The sequence below is a fragment of the Cydia splendana genome, chromosome 7 (assembly GCF_910591565.1).
Source record: "Cydia splendana chromosome 7, ilCydSple1.2, whole genome shotgun sequence".
Taxonomy (NCBI): Eukaryota; Metazoa; Arthropoda; class Insecta; order Lepidoptera; family Tortricidae; genus Cydia; species Cydia splendana.
This window is the reverse complement of record NC_085966.1, coordinates 8,803,936-8,825,122: the sequence shown is the minus strand read 5'-3', so window position 1 is coordinate 8,825,122 and position 21,187 is coordinate 8,803,936. Positions and strand designations below refer to the sequence as shown.

General features: G+C 35.4%; 1 protein-coding gene and 2 long non-coding RNA genes across 3 annotated transcripts in view; 2 read left to right on the top strand and 1 right to left on the bottom strand.

Annotated features, from left to right (window-relative positions):
• LOC134792107 (uncharacterized) overlaps window positions 1-21,187 on the top strand; it is a 74,375-nt gene that overhangs the window by 15,943 nt on the left and 37,245 nt on the right. The gene's annotated exons all lie outside the window — the stretch shown is intronic.
• On the top strand, window positions 3,299-4,555 carry LOC134792071 (uncharacterized). Its single transcript, XR_010144383.1, has 2 exons — window positions 3,299-3,431; window positions 3,841-4,555. It is a non-coding gene; the product is annotated as an uncharacterized LOC134792071 (long non-coding RNA).
• On the bottom strand, window positions 13,964-20,828 carry LOC134792069 (esterase E4-like). Its single transcript, XM_063763198.1, has 4 exons — window positions 20,686-20,828; window positions 20,311-20,451; window positions 15,062-16,347; window positions 13,964-14,163 (listed from the first exon to the last, which is right to left on the bottom strand). Exons 2-4 carry the CDS (start codon window positions 20,437-20,439, stop codon window positions 14,007-14,009), a joined length of 1,572 nt encoding a protein of 523 aa, XP_063619268.1. The 5' UTR covers window positions 20,440-20,451; window positions 20,686-20,828; the 3' UTR covers window positions 13,964-14,006.

Sequence of the window (21,187 nt, the reverse complement as noted above, 5' to 3'; positions counted from 1 at the left end):
GACAATGGGTGCGACCTACTCGGTCGGTGTATTAAATACACCGACCGACCGGTAGCTTGCGGGAAAACCACATAATTCTAGCTTTATTTAAATCTCAAATAAAAATTCATTATACGTCACAATTCGATACCTCAGTCTACGTGCCATCCAATCGTAATCGCTTGCTGTGACAATCGATTTGCGTTAGTTACATCTCTATATACGTCAGTCATAATGTGTCAAATACCGCAAATAATGTTATTTACACTATAACTGTAAATGTTAAACCTGTCTGATCACAGTGACAACCACAGGATTTTTTTGATAAAGACCATAACCAATCAGTACCAGTAGCGACCTGAATGTCCCCGTGCACTATATTGCATAGAACGAAAGTGCGAAGAGTATTATGTAGATCTAAAATACACAGTTATTTAATAAGTTGAATTTATTTCAAGGAAAATATAATAAATTTATAAATTTATTTTATGATAACTTACACGGGTTGTTACCATGAATTAATTTTATTTGAACTCCCGATCAAATTAAATTTGTTTCATTTATTACTTCGGTTTTTCTGTACAGTAATACCTATTAAAATGTACCAAAGGGACTCCATTCGTTCATTATTCTCGTTTGACGTTGTTTGACGTAAATACAAAGGTGAAGTTACGTTTAGTGCCATCGGACTTAAAGTTTTAACAGTGTTGGTAATAATGTTTACAAATTTGACACTTAATGCTTACGACAGTAAGTTCTTTTCCGTACAAAACATTTATCTTGACTCAAAATTTACGTAAGCGTTTTTATCATCAATGCAAATTTGCAGCTAATGTCATTCTGATCCACATTTTGTTGACATTTTTGTTCCGCTCTGTGTGTCTATTTCTAATATTAAGTCAGTGCCCTTCGTAGATTTTATGAACATAGACAAAGACAAACTGAAATATAATAGATAACAATTTACATATATCAAAATATAAATAATAATTTACATATGACTACTTCATAAAATCCAAACAAAATATATTTGATAAAATAATTTCATTTGTTCCTAGAAATCGTATAGACAAAGCCAGTTCTAGCAATGTTGCTGTAGTAAAATATTTTTATGTTAATTACTGGCAATCTCGTCTGGGAACGGACAACACATATACAATTTTGAAGGGTCACATCGTTTCAAGGAAGTCAATAGGCCTTGGTTGTAATCAAGGCCTATTGACTAGGCCTATAGATACGATTTCTAGGAACAAATCAAATTATTTTGATTTGTATTTTATGAAGTAGTCATATGTAAATTATTATTTATTTTTTGATATATGTATATTATTATCTATTATATTTCAGTTTTTCTTTGACTATGTTCATAAAATCTACGAAGGGTAGACGTGCCTCTACCCTCCTTGATAAAATAAAAAAAAATCTTTGTCAATTGGCCTCTTTGATAGGCCTTGATTTGGGTCTGGCCGGTAAGAACATTGACAAGATAAAAGTCTGTAATGTCAATGCTGTCATTTAATGCAAAAATATCCATTTTCATATGAAACGATTTATTCACTTGAAATATATTTATTTACCTATTAATTTTAAAAATAAAATCTATTCATATGTACGAGCAACATATCTAAATGCGTCTTCGCACAGACTTAGTTAAATTTAAACAGTTGTCTCTCTTCCTTCCTTGCTGTATGTATCCGGCAATGGCGACTTTATCAACAATTCTTATCCGGATTATGGAAAGCCCTAATGTGTGTGTGGAAACCGTTGTAGTAAATCAGAAACAGCGATAATTTCAAGGTAAGATATATATTAATCTTTAAATAAAAATGAGAGTGCTAATTACCAAATTCAAATATAATAATTTAATCTTACTATCCCCGTAAGTCCCGCGGACGCTATATCGCGTCCGAAATTATAATCAAAATTCAACATAGATGTAAAACCCCACATTGTTTAAGCTGGTAACCCTAGGAATTAGCGACGTTAGTAATTAGGAAGATAGATTATATTGTTTAATTTTTTGACTATTTTGTTTTAGAAAGTGAATCAGCAGATGGCTTGAGCGTGAGATAATAATATAATCCTGGGCCGTCATATGATTTCTTGGAAAAAGCTCAGAAGGGCACGTATCTGCCGCATATCCAAACTAGTTTCCCGGTGACCAAGAACGCTGCGCGGAGCTGTGAAGCAGAAAATGTCCGATAACCGGATAGATGTAATTACAACTTGTAACCATTTGCCATATCAGTGTATGTATTCATAGGAGGGGAAGAAAACTCATTTATTGTAAAATAAGTGTTATAAAATGAATACAAAACTAAAATTAAGTACAACTAAAAACTAAAGCTAAAAACTAAAAATATTTATCAAAACTTTGCGCCCTTGGTAAGGTGCCCATCACGCAGGCAGCGTTCCCGCGCTGGATTGCTATGGCCAATCTTTGCGCGAGAAAGCTGCCCGCGCGAGGGTCACCTGTGGCCTGCCTTAGGCGTTTGCTGAGCTCCTTGTGGAGCCCCCGAGCCCCCCTACCCCACGGACCTAGTGTCTCGACGCCGAAGGCTACAAATTCGTAGTGTGCGCCGAGACAACTATATTTATTAACCTTGGAACGTTCTCGGACGTCAGCCGCCGCCCCGGCCTGTGGCATATGTATTCATATGTATTATGAAAATATTTATATCTTAATAATACGTAACTTTTTGTTACCTTTTATATTTCACGAATTTCTGAATATAGTACCTAATCATTATCTTTTAACGTATTTTTTTACTTATTTGTGAAATGCTAATTTAAGAGCCCAACAACGTGCACACTAGCGCCACTGCTAAATAATCGTGATTATTTAAATTTAACGACATGTATTTAAAAAAGGGGCCGCTACGGACTGTATTGTGTATTTAGGTACCTTTTGAATACATCAAACTAGATTTTATGTTGCTGGATTCGTCGATCTATGAGCTTAAAACAAAAACGGCCGTTTTAACTTTGGACGGGTAGATTGACGAATCCAATAACATAAAAACTAGTTTAATGTATTCAGCAGTGGCGCTAGTGTGCACGTTGATGGGCTCTTAAAAACCTGACCCCAACAAAAAAGAAAAAAATACAAAAAGAAATTCCCTCTCTGGGATTCGAACCCAGGACCATTAGCTTCCTGAACTGGATTACTGCCAATACCCGCTAGGCTAAACAGGTTGTCAATTCTAATTACAATGGTATCCTACCAGAGCGCTAGTAGTATAAACGAACTTTTGAAAGGGACATTTTTTTGTATGGAGTTATCGTTCTTCTCCTAGTGAGTATTATATTCTTTGGATCAGCTCCACAAGTGCATGCAGAACTGGCCACGCGATTTAGTAGTTTGAGATGTTCCGGTGTACATACGTGACCCAATCTCATTCGAATTAACATACTAGTTGCAGGTTTTGGCAGAGAGATTTTAGCAAACCAAGGTTTGGCAGGAATTGATTTTTGAATGCTCCGATAATGTAACGCAGCAGCACCTGCACCAGATGCCCATAAATTCCTCCATTCCTTTCGTAGGTATAATTTAGGCAGTGCCAACAGGTCTTCAGCAACATTCTTAAACGGAAACATGTCCCCACAACTAATGGCATCTCGAGCTAACTCATCCACCCTTTCATTACCTTTAATCCCTCTGTGTCCAGGGATCCAGGCAATTGAAACCGAATACTCTTTAAGGTGACATTTTAACAGTAGGCTACGGATTTGATAAATAATTGGGTTATTAGATTTAGATTTGAAAGGAAATTTACATATTGCCTGAAGTGAACTTAGGGAATCTGAGAAAATAATTGTTTTTTTGAGATGCATTATAATGATGAACTCTAATGCTTTCAGGATTCCAAAGCACTCACCACTGTACACAGAGGATTCAGGTGGCAATTTTATTTTTTGGTAAATATTAGATTGGGTGTGGAGAACAGCAATGCCAACACAACCATTCTCTGATGTCTTAGAAGCATCTGTGTACATATGTTGAGCACCCAGGCCATTCGTTCCAACGAATCCCAGGAATTGTTGATTTTGTTCAACATCATTCTTGGAGACACCAATATCAAGGAGAACCGGAGGAACAAGTGTTAGAGAATCATATTCATATTGGAAAATGGGAAGCGTTGAAGAGCTAACAGTGGGAGCTGATATAGACTTAAGTTTTTGAAAGCTTTTAATTAAAAAAGGGGGACTCTTGTGTTTCCAATAGTTGGAAGTAGTTATTTGAACCAGAAGATTAGACAGGATAATCCAGAGTTGGTGATTAGAGAATTGGGAACAACGGAAAATAAATCTATCACAAAGATATTGGCGTCGTAAATGAAGTGGAGGCTCAGCACACTCAACTTGCATAGCATTGATAGGGCTTGATTTCATGGCTCCACAAATCAATCTGAGTGCTTTGGATTGAATACGATCTAGTTTTTGGAAACCAGCTACATATCCTGGCTCTAACAAAAATGTCCCATAATCTAAAATACTTCTTATCAAGGCATTATACATGAGTTTCATGCAAAAAGGATGCGAACCCCACCAAACTCCTGAGACGCACCTGAGGATATTAATATTTTTTTCACATTTAGCAACTATGTAATCACAATGTGGAAGACCTGTTAATTTATTATCTAAGATAACACCTAGGAATTTGGTTTTATCTTTAATGGAAATGGAGCAGTTGTTAAATTGCACATTGATCGGAGGAGGAAACATTTTTCTAGTAAACAAAACTACAACACTTTTTGACACTGAGAGTTCCAGACCATTTGAATCTAACCATAACTTCAATAAGCCCAAAGAACAAGTGACGGATCTACTGGCCTGTTCAATAGAAAGGTTTGGCGAATATAATAATAAATCATCAGCATATTGCAAGATTCTAACAGTGTCATTTAAGGCTGACTCTAAATCAAACGTGTAGATATTATATAGCAAAGGACTTAATACGGATCCTTGTGGAAGCCCTCTCCACACTAAACGGGAAATCCTATTGTTGTCATCTATGAGAAGGTTAATGAACCTTTCTGATAAAAGGTTTATTATGAAATTGGTTAACATTATTGGTATAGCTAATTTGTGAAGTTTTGCTTGTAACACTGAGACTAAGACATTATCATAAGCGGCGCTTATGTCAAGAAAAGCAGCTACTACAGACTCATTCCTAGAAAATGCCAATCTAATATCTGAAACTAAAATACCCAAGCTATCATAAGTAGACCTACCTTTTCGGAAGCCAAATTGACTATGAGAAAGTAATTGATTTTTTTCTACAAAATATTCTAATCTGTTTTTAACTAAATGTTCTGCTACTTTAACAAATACAGAGGAAAGGGCAATTGGACGATAAGAAGAAACATCTGACACTGGTTTGGATGGCTTTAAAATAGGAATAACTATTTGAGATCTCCAAGAATCAGGAATTTTACCAGACTGTATAACAGAATTTATTATATTTAGATAATAAGAAAGAATACCATCACTGGCATTTGCTAAAAATGAATAAGGAACTCCATCTTCCCCAGGTGAAGTATCTTTTAAACCACTTAATACAGCTTTTAACTCCTCCATTTTAAAAGGCCCATTTAAAGAATTATATGTGGTATTCATAGGTTTTAAGTATGAATAATATATTTAAAGTAAAGAGCTTGTTTAATCAACATGAGTTTTATTCAGATCCATTATTGCAAGTTATAGATAATCTATATTCTATTTAAGGCCGCTACACACTTATTAACTTAAGTATGATTCACACTTATAACATCCTTTCCTTTCCATAAACACAAAAGTTACATTAATCATTAAACATTATTTTCATTAACACTTAGAAAGGATGTCACTTGTTAAATTCCAAAACATTATTCTAATTGATAGTCCTTAAGGTAAACTGGTCTTTTGATTTGTCTACCAGACCTTGAGAAAGTACTAGGCATAGGCATAACATCATTAAAAGAACTGGACCTGGACACATTTCCAGAACCATGAGCCATATCTACATCATTAGGCAAATCTGTTACCCTATCATTATTTATTACAATGTCATCATAGTCCAATTTGTTTTCTTTATAAGTCCCACCTTTAATTAACATATACCTATTCCTTTTTATAATATTTCCATCTTCATTTTTTATATGATATGATCTGGGACCTGGAGCCTTTCCTACTACTATGCCACTCTGTAAGGGCTTGATGTTACTTTCATTTTGTATTTTTACTTTATCTCCTACTTCCAACTGTGGTAAGGTTCTAGTTTTAAGATCATAATACATCTTTTGTTTTTGCTGATTTTCAGTCAATGAATTTTTATAATTAAGATCCTTTTTACAATCATTTCCAGTTACACAAGGTATTATTGTCTTTACTTTTCTTTTGTATAATAACTCACTTGGAGTTAAGTTGGAATGTACTGGAGTATTTCTATACATAAGCAATCCTAAATTTATGTCTCTATTAGTGTATATCATCTTTTTCAGCATATGCTTTACAGATTGTATATAACGTTCGGCTAATCCATTTCCTTGATGGTGCTTTGGACTAATAATTTTGTGCTCAAATGTCCACTCATTGGCAAATTTATTAAATTCATGGCTGGTAAATTGAGAGCCTGAGTCTGAATACAATATGTCACATACTCCATGTCTAGCCAGTATTGATTTTAAACAATTAATCAAGGTAGCAGTGTTCATATCCTGCAATTTACCAATTTCAACAAACTTACTGTATGAGTCCACCACTAACAAATAAGGTTCTCCATAGAGAAAAAATATATCAGTTGCCAGTATTTGCCATGCATTATCAGGGATTTCCTTATTTATTAATGGTTCTTTCCTATTATTTTTCTGGAAACTTTTACAAGCATCACAATTTTGAACAAGATCTTCTATTTCTTTTGACATATTAGGCCAAAATACTGTTTTTCTAGCTAAAGCTTTACATTTGTCAATTCCTAAGTGTGCATAATGAATTTTCTGCAAAATTTCAGGTCTTTTACTTTTAGGTATTACTATCTGACTTCCCTTGCAAATCAGTCCCTTATATTCTGTCAACTCATCTCTGTAACTATAGTATATTTTAGCCTCATTCTCAATGTCATTCTTACTGTTGGGCCATCCATTTAATATGTATTTTAATACACACTGTAACTCTCTGTCCTGTCTAGTCTCATCTGTCATTTCCTGTAATTTCCTATCTGTTATTCTTACACTCTGCACTACCATAGCAACATGAGCCTCTAGATCTGTTTCATATGTCGGTGTAGTGTCATTTAAATATGACCTACTCAAGTGGTCCGCTACTAACAATTCTTTCCCCGGTTTATATACTACCTGGAAACTATATGGTTGTAATGCCATTTTCATTTTTTGTAATCTAGCTGGGCATTTATTAAGCGGTTTGGCAAAAATTGAAACTAAGGGCTTGTGATCCGACTCTACAATAAACTCTTGCCCATATACATACTGATGAAACTTAGTACATGCAAATAAAATTGCCAAGCTTTCTTTTTCAATCTGACTGTACATTTGTTCAGTTGGTGTCAATGCCCTAGATCCATAAGCTACTGGTTTATTATTCTGTAGAATCACACAACCTAATCCATCTTTTGACGCATCTACACTCAAAGTTATAAGGCTATCTATTTCAAAATATGCTAACACTGGTGGTTTACATATCAGTTCTTTCAGTCTATCATAAGCCTTTTGTTGTGAGTCTGTCCATATAAATGGTACATCTTTTTTATTTAACTGCCTCAAAGGTGCTGTCACCTCGGACACATTGGGTATGAATTTTGACACATAATTAATCATGCCCAAAAAACGCAACAATTCTTTATGAGTACTAGGTTCTTTCATTTCTGTAATAGCTCTAATTCTGTCACTGTCTACTTTCATTCCTTCTGTTGTGAGAACATGCCCTAAATACTTTACTTCTTGTTTTTTGAATTGACACTTTGCTCTGTTAAACTTTATTCCATACTCTTTTGCTTTTTCAAACACTTGCTTTAAAATTTGGTCATGTTCACTCTCTGTCTGTGCATGAATTAGTATGTCATCTATGTAAATTTCTACATTTGGAATGCTACCTAAAATACTACTGAACACTCTTTGAAATACTTCTGGACTGGATGCTAACCCAAATGGCAATCTATTATAAAAATATCTCCCATAAGGGGTGTTAAATGTTGTCAACTCTCGACTGTCTTCCGACAAACTTATTTGAAAAAATCCTTTATTGGCATCTAATGTGCTGAAATATTTACTACCTTTCAATTTAGCTGTTATCTCTTCTAGGGTCGGGATTTGAATATGTTCTCTCTGTATTTGAGTATTTAAATACTGAGGGTCTAAACATATACGCAATGATTTGTCAGGCTTCCTAGTCATTACTAATGAACTAACAAATTCTGTGAGTGTCTGTACTTTGGAAATAATTCCTTTTCTTTCTAAACTATCTAATTCCTTTTTTAAATCTGTCATTAATTTAAAAGGCACATGTCTACAAGACTCTATTTTACCTGTAGCACCCTCCTTCAACTTTATTTTGTATTCATAATTTTTTATTTTTCCAATCCCTTTAAACAACTCTTCATAATTTCTTATATCTATTTTTTCTGTCACAGCCTGTACTTTTCTTTCTACTAATTCTAATTCTTCCAATGTAGGCAACCCTAATACTGGCACATAATCATTCTTACATACCTGGAAGTTTATAACACATTCTTTGTTTAATATTTTACACTTCAAGTTAAGTTCACCAACTGTAGAAATACTTTCTTCACTATAATTAGTCAAATGACAATTTGATTTTTCAAAGTGAAATATGTTCATTTTGTGGCATAAAGATCTGGGTATTATATTACAAGCAGCTCCACTATCAAGCTTAAATTTGAAATCTTTATTCTGTTCCACAAAATGGACATTTTCATACCAACTACTACTTTTACTTTTCTTATTGCTAACCGTTGAAATGTCTATCTCTTGTGAATCACTGTCACTTGTGCCTTGGTCTTCAGGATTTGTACTACCATAATACTGTACTCTTACTGTACCTATCTTATTCCATCTGCACTTCCTAATAAAATGTCCCAGCTTGCCGCATTTGCTGCAAGTTTTTCCATACGCCGGACACTTATTCCTTTCATGACTGTAGCCACACTTGTAGCACTCTGCATGTCTGCTTTCTTGACGATGGTAGGTAGATCCACTTGAACTGCCTTTACTGCTACTGGCTGATGCTTGCTGGCCTTGATGGTGATGGTAAGTCAATCCACTTGAACCGCCACCTTTACTGCCACTGGTTGCTGCTTGCTCTTTTCTTGCTATCGGTTTCTTCTTAATGACCTGCACCTCTGTTTTTTCTACTGAGCTTTTTCCTTGTATTTGTTTGACTTGTTCATTAGCTAGCTCAGCTGCTTTACATATATTGATCGCTTTCGTTAGTGTCAAATCAGGTTCCCGGAGTAATCTATCTGTCAGTTTCTTATTGAAGACACCTGATACTAGCTTATCTTTTATTAATCGATCTTCTAGTGTACCAAAGTCACATTCTTTGGCCAACTTTTTCAATTCTGTTAAGTAATTGTCAAAATTCTCACCCTCAAGTTGATTTCTGGTGAAAAATATGTGAGAATTTACACTTTCATTTTTTCGAGGTATGTAATAATTCTCAAACGCCGCAATAACTTCAACATATGTAGCTGATTCTTCAAGATTGAGCGTGTTGTAAATATCTATACAAGCCTCGCCCATGCAGTGTAGCAATAATGCTACCTGTACTTGATCATCTTTCTTGTCAGCTCCGCTTGCTTTTCTATATAACTCAAATCGTTGTTTCCATTTTTTAAAATCATTGTTGTTTAGTTTTTCTGGTGGTTTTAGTCCCACAACGCCATGCTCTACTGCTCCTTCCGCCATTTTCTCGCTTCTTTTATTCTTTCTATTTTCTTGTTATGACTCGTTTCTTGAAATCTTCATTTGTTTTCTAATATTTGATCTTCTATGCCTTCTATGCCGCAGCGCCATGTGGTATTCATAGGTTTTAAGTATGAATAATATATTTAAAGTAAAGAGCTTGTTTAATCAACATGAGTTTTATTCAGATCCATTATTGCAAGTTATAGATAATCTATATTCTATTTAAGGCCGCTACACACTTATTAACTTAAGTATGATTCACACTTATAACATTATAACAGCATGAGTCAAATGAAAAGGCAGCAGGGTGAAATACATATTCTTCGGGGACGGAGGCAGGTGCTAATCTGTCCATAAATTGTGTAGCAAGGTTAGGAGGAAGGATCTGTCTAGAGGACTCATTGAAAGCATGTCTAAATCTTTTAATATTATTCCATACTATGGATGGTTTTACACTAGGACTAAGAGACAAACAAAATCGCTTCCAGCCTTCGAACTTTTTCTTTCTCAACATTTTTTTAGTCTCACGAGCAACTTGCATGTATGTCTCAAAATTTTCATTTGACATAAAATTACAATATTTTCTTTCAGCCTCCTTGCGGTTTCTGATTGCTTGTGTGCAATCATCATCCCACCAAGGCGGAGAAGGTATTTTACCCGATGCACTGTTTTTAACCGGGAAAATTTCATCAGCTGCTTCGATCATTGTCTGAGCTAATGCAACTGAGCAACTAACTACATTACTATCATCTATGGACGGTAAACACAACAATTTCTCCTCTACACGGGTTTTGAAAAGTTTCCAATCAACATTACTTAAATTATACTTAAGCCTAGGGCTAGGTTTTGGAGATGGCGGAATAGAAGATGGAAATGTAATAATGATAGGGTAGTGATCACTCCCATATGTTGATTCCAGAGTATGCCAAGTGAGAGAAGACGCAAGATCGACTGAACAAATTGATAAATCAATAGCGCTAATTGACTCTGTTGGAGCTGTTCGGCGGGTTGGAGAGCCGTTGTTTAAAACACAAAGATTGTGTTGGTCTAAGATATGAATGAGGCGATCTCCATTATAATTAGACGACGAACTACCCCAAACCTGGTGGTGTGAGTTAAAATCTCCTAAAATTAAAACGGGCCTAGGAAGAGAAGAAATTATTTGTTCAAGCTCAACAAAAATGGATGATGATGGATGAGGAATATATACAGAAATGATACAGATGTTATTTACAATGGCAGCAACAATTGAAAAATCATCGCTATGGGATGGAAGATGAAAAGGTGAAAATGATATGGTATTCCTGACGAGTAGAGCTACTCCGCCCCATCCGCCAGGAGTGCCAGGACGCGCAGGACGGTCCTCTCTGAGACATGAATATCCCGTAACTCTAAGAAGAGCTCCAGGCTTGAGCCATGTCTCAGAGAGGGCAAAAACAAATGGTTGAAATTTGTTTAATTAATGAATTAAATCTTGTTTTTTATTAATTACACTTCTGCAGTTCCACTGTATAATTTTGGCCATTATTTTTAATAGTTGAAACAAGTTCTTCAAGCATGGGGGCAACGTGGGACGGTATTCTTACATTAGGCTGAGATAAATGATTAATTAATGCTTGTATTTCCTCAGCTACTGAAACATTATCTTTAGGAGACTCTTGCTGTAGTGCACAGCCATTTTGAGGAGATGGAATGATATATTCTTTAACTAAAGCATTGTGGGCTGCTGCATCATGTTGTTATAAGTTTTTTAACTGTACGCGGTTTCAAAAAAGTTGTCTTTTTATAACTGTGTGACTGCATGGTTGTACCCGGAGCTGGATTATTGACAATGCGATGTAAATTTGGCTGAGACTGTGGCTGTTGCGGTGATTGTGTCAGAAGGACATCGGCAAATGATTTTGAAACAGCTGGATGTAATTTAACAGCCTCACCATACGAAATACAATTGTTAGCCATAGTTAGTAGTTACTTTAATATCCTTCTGTCTCTTGTGCTCCGGGCAAGCCCTGTTCGTGGCGAAATGGAAACCATTGCAAAGGCAGCAAACGGCATCGTCCTCCTCCACTGAACAGGTATGACCGGAATGCAACTGACCACACTTAAAGCACTTGGGTCTAGATCTGCAATTAGTTTTCGTATGACCAAATTTAGTACAGTTGAAGCACTGGATTGTGGGAAAGATATACAGTTCGACAGGCAGTGAGTTGTAGCATGAGAATACCCGTTTTGGTAAAACTTGACCATCAAAAGTTAGGACAACTGTTTCAGAGGGTTGCCACGAAACGGTACCATTAAGTGTAACTCTATGGTTCAAACGCCGAACTTTAAGTACTTTTCCACACCCAGTGGGCACAGAAATGTTGGACATTATTTCCTCCTCAGACCACTGTGATGGAATACCACGGACTAGGCCCATGCGCGTTACTGTAAATGTTGGTATGTATGCTGTTAAATTTTCCTTGTCAAGTTGAGGATTGGTCACAAATAAATTAGCATCTATGTGATTTGCAAAAGCCATAGAAATTCTTGTCCTACCAATACGTTTCACACTGCCATTTATAATATTTTTGAAGCCGTTTTTTTACCAAGAACCTACCAAAAGACACCGGGTGCAGGGATGAGTTAGGATCCGTTTGTTTCAATTGAACATGTACCGTAAACGGTGCAACATCAGATGTTGAAAATAAATTTCTGCCAACTTTGGTTGTTTGAGTATCAGAAACTACTTTATTTGTGTCCGTATTTGTAATAGAATGAGTTTGGGTCTTCTGTACAATTTCACACTCGCAAACATATTCCCCACCAGCATTTCGCTTTCTCTTTTTGTTACAATCTTTACACCTCTTATTTTTATATACTTTTCTTTTCAAATCATTTTTATTATTTACAGATGTATCTGTATCCATGCTAGATTCGATTTCAATATTTACACCAACCTGGAGGTTTTCTCCTCCAGGGTCGGGAGGATCATCCTCCCCCATTGTAATGAATTACAAAACACTTACCTAATATGAGTGAATGTCACAATATATACAGAAAACAAAAATATTTACATGTAATATTACTATCTAAAATATATACAAATTACCAATTCCTTGATCTTAATCTTATATTAAATTAAATTAAATGTACGAGAAACCAAAACACAACCGCCACGTTTCACGTTTCCCGCGCTTTTTCCTTCACACTAGACGTTGTGAATGCGTTTATGTGGAGCGTTTCTAACTTAAAAATATATCAAATATTAAAGCCGTAACAGACTACCGCACCGCAACGCGACCTTGGTGCGGTGCGGGGCACGTATCGAGTGTATAAGGTGATCGCCGTACGTGCGTTAAGGACGCAGCTATAAGTTAGAGCAAGAAAGAAATATTTTGACCACACCAAAAAGAATAGATAGTATAGAGGGGTCCTGTCATTGTAAATTTTGTAGTCACAGTAAATTTACTGCCATCTATCGACACACGACTAAAACTCAAAATGAAAACGTATAAAGTTATCAAAAAATGTATATATATGGATAAATGATTTTATTATTTTTATATCATTTTGATCCATGTTCATTCACTAATATCTATGTGTTAAAATTGTTAAATATGAAACGGTGTCGTCACGCCATCTAGCCGAGGATAGGCTAAAGGTGTGTGCGCCATCTATTCGAGAATGACTTTTGCTTCAATTCCGAGGCACGTTTTTTCCTTAGACTTTATTCGTCTTATACGAAGTTAGATATGTCTTTGACCACACCAAGGTCGCGGTGCGGTAGTCTGTTAGGGCTTTAAGACTGCAACGATTTTTATAGCACACGCAGTGCAAGTGTTACTTATACGTCATAATTTCATAGAAGTTTGACGTTTAAAATAACACCTGCACTGCGTGTGGTTTCAAAATCGTTGCAGACTTATATTGGTCTAACTCTAGCTGTGTTATAGTAGTCTCAGAGTTTTGAAACTAGGTCCAAAATCGTAAAACTTCCTTTTGACCTTGCTGACTCGGGTAAAAAACAATGCTTGACTATACAAAATACCGTTATATTCTGATAAATCTCTTAAAAAATATACATATGTACTAACAATAGTAATTTCAATATTATAATAATCCGTATCACAGTTTTGATCTTTGCCCCAAACTACTCCAAAATCTGTCAATTCCGTCACCAAAGTCCTGAATAAGTTTAATGTTCTCGTCAATCTCTAGAACATGACGTTGGCAGTCTGTGTAAGGTTTCCATTCAATGGGCATGTTGTACCATCTCGGAACTCTGAAAGTATACGAAAAGAAAAGTGTTGTGTAAGTGGTAAGTATGTATACTCTGTATCTTTAGGTATTTAAATAAAGTAAACAAAATCTACCCTCAAATGGTTCCTTAAGCCAGTTGAGGGTAGACGAAAACATTACATGATCAAATAATGTAGGTTAAAGTCAAGTCGTCCAGTGACTGATCTAGGTGGTTTTGTATTTGGTTGGTTAACCAATACCTAATTTTAAAACTACCCGAGAATTAATACAAATGTTTGTTTACTTTTATTTAAATACCTAAAGATACAAACTATAGGTATAGACACGAATACCACGAAGTATTATTTTATTTGAGTAAAGAATTTAAACTACCTATACTTTATGGATACGAATAGAGACAAATATATGATAAAGACTGCTAATATAATATCCTTCTGCTCAAATATCAAAACAGCGAATTTGTTGTATTGTGTCAATTTGTATTGGTTTACTAAAAGTACTCGCTATTATTGTGCAGTACTGTATGTAGTGTGTCTAATTCCTACATTTTTACTTTGTTATAGTCTAGTTAATATATAAGTGAGAACAGAACTTGTATTAACTCTTCAAATAAATAGGTAGGTACTAACTGAAATTATATTAGAAATATTACACAGTTGGGTTTTTTATATAGGTATGCAATAAAAATAGGGGTAAGTTACTCTTCGTGTCTTCATATGGCAGTAAAATTAGTGCTTGCGCCAATTTATAGGATTAAGTTACCAAGGGGACTCCTAGCTAATTTAAAGCGTTATGAGGAGGAATCCGTCTACAGTTAATATAAAGTGCTAGCTTCTATTCGTAATTGGACAATTACTTCAACAATAAGGTTTCTCAGTTATATTTAACTACTGATCAGATTTAATTTCCATTATACATACCCAGTTCTAGCGAAGTTACTAATTGTCTGATTTATAATGGTTATTATTTCTTTGTCTTTTTCATTTGCAATGTCAGCTTTTCCCTTTCTGTAAAAAATATATTGTAACAGATCTCCATGGACCGTGCCTTTTAATCCTAGCTGTTGCGCTTTTCTGGTATTCATTTTACTCGAATGTGAAAGTTGAAAAACATATAATCCACGATCAGAGTGCTTTCCAAAGGTATTTAAAAATGTCATAATATCCCTTTTGAAATAGGCATCAGATACGAAATTGATGTACTCCAGTTTTTTCGTTTGATCTATTGCTGCACCATCAAAATAATAATTTCTTATCTTTTTTGCAATTTCAACACCATCAGCACTATATGGTTGGACAAACAAGAAACGTGGTATGAAATAACGAAAATCATTCTCAAATTTAATGTTTCCTGCTTTGTCCTGACGGATGAAAAAACCACCTTCATAAGTATTCACGCCAAACAGAACAGGCAACTTTTTATGTAGATTTTCTCGGAATTTAATTAAAGGGTATTCATCAAAATATCTCTTGTTGACAAATTTCTTTTCTACAACGGGAAGAAAGTAAGCACTTATTATTGACGGCGGTCTGGAATACTCAACCATGGCTGCTGCATACAACAATTCTTCAATAGGAAGTTTCATAAGATAATCGTACAAACTTCTCACATCACTAAATTCTTGTTGAAATATGCTGGCTAAGTGTTTAGCCTTGAAAATAGGGTCGTCATCTATCATAAACAAATCTGACACGCAAACTCCGGACAAAGCTATAATCTTGTTCACCAAGCCATTTGCCATTTCACTAATCAAGTATGACGTCACTATAGCGCCACCCGCGCTTTCACCAATCGCCACGATGTTATTTTCATCACCATTAAACTTGCTTATGTTATTTTTAACCCATTTTAATGCCATTACAGTGTCTTTAAGCCCCATATTCCCTGCAGCTTCAGGTATATGAAGGCATAGAAAGCCTAGGGCATGGAGTCTGTAATTCAATGTAACTAAGATGACATCTTGCTCTATTAAGTATTCTGGCCTGTAGTAATCACCAAACCCAAATAAGAATTTTCCACCATGAACATAAACTAGCACTGGAAGTTTTCTAAGTTCTTTTTCAGGTAGACTTGGAGTGTAAACATTTAAGTACAAGCAGTCTTCGGATCCGAAATGCTCTCTTGTTCCTGGCTTTAACTGTATGCAACTATTTCCTGGTTTTAATGCATCGCGGACACCCGTCCAGTTTTCCGGCTCCTGGGGTTCCTATTTAAGCAGAGATGCATATAATAATTTTTAATTGTAAAGTATTACATATTACATTAGATTAGATATAGTACCTATTCGACACCGAAAATTGCTAGAAAGACGATGTTTGGTCTGATATTCCATTCCATGGCATATAATTTCATTTTATTTCATAGCATACCAAAACTCGACTTTGTAGCATTCTCAGAAGAATCAAAAGACTTTGTAAGCTAAAGCCTGGCCAGTAATATGTGATCATTGTCAAGAGGGCGCTGTTATTCTCATTTATACGGTGACAGTTCAGTATAGTATGACATATTTAGTTCCAATGAAATTCCGCAACATGGCGCGTGATCATAATATTACTGGCCAGGATTTACACTGGTGGAATGCACCACTATAGAATAGGACATTTTATAGACAGAAACTTTTATATGACACGGTCATGGTCTAATAAAACATGGTCTTCTATTCCCAGAGTGACACGGGCCTACGTCACAATAACATTGCCACTTTATTTCAACATAACATGTTACATGGGTACATTATACCTATGGTTAATAAGTTAAAATATTTCTTTATAATTTTCATTTAATATGTATTTTATCTTAAATTTTACAATAACACGTCATTTTTAATTATTCGTTAGCAATATCTTCCGATTCACGACAGACATTTCAGACGTTCGGGTAATTCTGTTTACACTACTGACAACACAGGATAGCGCTGTCACATTTGACAATTCGGATCTAGATAACTTCATGCCCTGACCGTCATCCTTGTCGAACGCGTGTTAATTGTTATTTCCTTCTCGCTCAGTGTCAGCAGTCGCAGTGTTTTCCAAACTTTTTACGTCGTAAGCTTGGTTATTAATGTGTAACTGTGAATTAGTTTTTCAAACGTTTGTCTTGTATAGATAAATAAAGTTTAATTTAATACATTAGATTTGTTTTATTTTACTATGTTTCTACATGAATAACTTAAAATTAATGCCGTTAAAATAATTTTCACCGTTGGTTAAAATTCTCCCACATTTTAAAGTTTGAGAACCTGTAAACAGCATGATGACGTAGGCCCGTGTCAGTTAGGTCATACGCGAATCTCGGAATAGAGTACCAGGCGGAGTATATTATTATACCATGGACACGGTCATTTAGAAAAGGGATGGTATGCAAAATGCCAAAGAGACATTTTAGGAGCAGGGCCTTGGCCACCCCAAGCCAAAATGTGTATTAATGTTAATGTTTGTCATAAAATGCTTCAATTTATAAGGCCAAAATTATCTGATATATAAACTTCTAACAGAAAAAACTCGACGATCATTGTTCCTATAGTCGTGTCAGCGAACGGTCTCTTAGCGAAGAGTCTCGACCAACACCTAGAGAGACTCTCACTGGCATAGTCTAATAAAACATGGTCTTCCATTCCCAGAGTGACACGGGCCTACGTCACAACAACATGGCCGCTATATATAGCGCTATCGCATATTATCATATAGCGCTGTCGCATGATGACGTAGGCCCGTGTCAGTTAGATGACCTAGAAAAGACGGGAATGGAGTACCAGGCGGAGTATATTATTATACCATGCTCACTGGGTGGTTGGATTAAGGGTCAGATGCAGAAGGCGGTAATTTTGGACACGGCGCGTAATGCGTATAGTACGTCGATTCCTCACTCTGCGGCCCTGACCACCGGCAGCTTGGGCCCTGCCCCGCTGCCGACGGCACCCTAGGTTAGGTTTTTTATAATGTGTTTATATGTATTTTTTTGTTGTTTTTTATGTGCTTTTGTATTTTACTTTTATATTTATGTTATAAACAACCTAACTTAAGAAGAAAAATAAATAAATGATAATAATAACAAAAACGAAAAGTTTCATAGTTACTTATGATATTAGCAGCTTTCTACAACAAATATATACATATATACACAACTAAATACATATGATTTAAACTTTCACGATTATTAAACATTATCCATCATCATAATATATATATATTATTTATCATTCTCTTTATTTATTTTTCGTCTTAAGTTAGGTTTGTTATAATATGAATATAAAAGTAAAATATAAAAACACTTACAAAACAATAAAAAATACATATAAACACATTATAAAAAACCTAACCTAGGGTGCCGCCGGCAGCGGGGCTTGGCCCAAGCTGCCGGTGGTCAGGGCCGCAGAGTGAGGAACCGACGTACTATACGCGCCGTGTCCAATATTACCGCCTTCTGCATCTGACCCTTGATCCAACCACCCAGCGAGAGTCTCTCTAGGTGTTGGTCGAGACTCTTCGCTATGAGACCGTTCGCTGACACAACTATCGGAACAATGATCGTCGAGTCAACATCCCACATGGCGGTAATCTCGTGAGCTAAGTCTAGGTACTTGCTGGACTTGTCCTTCTCGGCCTTCACGAGATTCTCATCATGGGGGATGGTGACGTCGGCGAGCACGGCCCGGCGCTGCGATCGGTCTATCAGCACGATGTCAGGCTTATTGGCGACAATAGTCCTGTCAGTGTTATTTATCATTATTATTATTCTCCGAGACCACGGGGACAACGCCGTCCTCGAAACGTCGGAGGTAAACGTCGGAGGTAAATCTTAAAACTTAAATACGCGATTAAGTCCCGTTGTGTAGTTTTGATAAATACATATGTATATTAATATTAATAATAGAAAAGATTTAAGCTTATAATTTAATCATATCTTCATTTTCTACACAAACCAACATCTTGAATTCTAGCTGAAAAACAAGTCTATAAGGCATAAGGGTGTCATGGAAAATTGCTAATCACTATAAAATAAAGTTGAAAATCAGGTGAGAAATATATTCCCTCTGCCTTGAAAAGGTTTAAAGTATGGGAATTTGCAGTCTTTCTTACTTACTCATCTCTGACAAAAACTATCTATTGAAACTAGAAGAGTCAAATTTTTCGAAGTTTATTTTGACATGTAATAATATATATCTATGTATTTAAGACTGAAAAAACCAATTTTCATTATTTTACTTAAGGAATTATTTTACTAATATAGAAAGTGTTTAGCAACAATTAAACATTGTTAAGCATTTGACTATGCCAGGGATAACAGGGATAACCAGGAGGAATAACTGTAGGTATAATCCTACATATGTAGCAGTATGTTGGGAAACAGATTGGGTTAAAACTTTTTGTCGTAAAAGAGTAGATAATAACACTACATAGAGTATTGTGGTATTTATTATCTAATCTCATTGATTATTCTAGACTGCTAGTTTCTATTACCACTATTATTAGTAGGCATCAATGACTAAGATTATTCCGTAATTATTAATATTGTATTACCTTGAAAACTTGTTATTGAGATTGCTACTTAGGCAATAATGTTGCAAGTTATTGTTTAGAGATTAAATCAGTAAAACTAAGCAGATGTTACATATAACTTCTTTTGCTAGGTAAACAAGGATGGCCTGAGGATGGCTATGTCTATCACTCTTATTAACAATGGCTTATTAGATTTGACCCATTTTTACAAATAATGCTAAAGGATTTAAGGTATATATTTGCATTCAATTCTGATTTGAGATGCCGCTAATTGGCTTATGATGGCAGAAGTCCCATTGTAATTATGTAATCTCATTAAAGCAAGTGGTCTTACTTACCAAAATGTATACTGTAACATAATAGTAAGTGTTAGCACCTTAATGAAAGTATAAAATATATAATATTTTTAGTTTTAATATCAGTCTCTCTTCCTAGCCATGTATCCCGCATGGTGGGGGGTTAGCTTTCCTGCTTAACCTTCCCCACTTCACCCAGTTCAAGACCTCATCCTCGGATAACTTGCACTCACTCATGTCTTTTAGCGCTACATCCTTCCATCTTGTTCTGAGTCTGCCCCTGGATCTTTGACCTGAGACGGAAAGTTGTAGTGCCAAATTTCCTACATAGTCAGAAGGCCTTCTTTATAATATGGCTCAATAAATAGCACTCACCCGAAACCTCAAATCCCCAATGGGTGGCTTAGCATATGGTATGCCTTCAAAGCTATAATATTCCTTTCCACTGTAGTTGCACAATTTTCCTTGGAGTATGCCCTGTTTGATTTTCACTTGACAGGACATCTTTTTTACCTACTGGAACACATATTATAAAATTATTACATTAAATTTGCAAAAAACATACTGGTGGCAACGCTAATAATTTTTTGGTAATTTGGTATAGGAAATCTGTAAGGTTACTTACAATCTTTTCGTATTATCTTTAATGTTTTATCACGAAAACTCAAGATACAAAGAAATACTTATATTATTATCTACACTGTAAGGCTGGCGTTTGTAAAAAGCAATAATTAAAAATTAATTGCTTACCTAATTCGATTGGCGAGCACTAAACAACATGTTTATTGTGTAATTGTGTTACGCATGAGAACAATCTGTTACAAGTCGTTTTATCTTAGCATAACATGGATGCAAATGTTCATCATTTAAAAATAAAACAATATTTACATTTAAATACCCAGGGGGGGGACACTTCAAATGTAGTTAACGTCAGTAAAGATGCAGGCGACTTCTATATCTTGCTTCTGACAAAATTAGTTGACTTCCGATTACACAAACTACTTCACCAGATGTCACTATAAAATGTATATAATTTTAGTGGCATTAATATTTAAATTAAAATAAGTACGAATTCATATTTGTAATTATTATAATTTTCTATAAATTTTGAAAAAAAATAAGAATTTTGTTATAAATTGATTTAATTATGCTGTTTTTTTATGCTGGCAACACTTGCATATCCGCCAAGACATGCAATTTTTTTGCTGTCACTGGAAGAGGGTAAATTTGAAATATTTTAGTGATGGTTCAG

What these genes read in the sequence shown, in the direction of transcription:
- LOC134792069 (XM_063763198.1), bottom strand. Translation starts at nt 20,439, where the DNA reads ATGTCCTGTCAAGTGAAAATCAAACAGGGCATACTCCAAGGAAAATTG. An exon ending in TTGGGGATTTGAGGTTTCGG is followed by an intron (nt 16,348 to 20,310) that starts GTGAGTGCTATT and finishes CTGCTTAAATAG; the next exon opens with GAACCCCAGGAGCCGGAAAA. An exon ending in AGTAACTTCGCTAGAACTGG is followed by an intron (nt 14,164 to 15,061) that starts GTATGTATAATG and finishes GTATACTTTCAG; the next exon opens with AGTTCCGAGATGGTACAACA.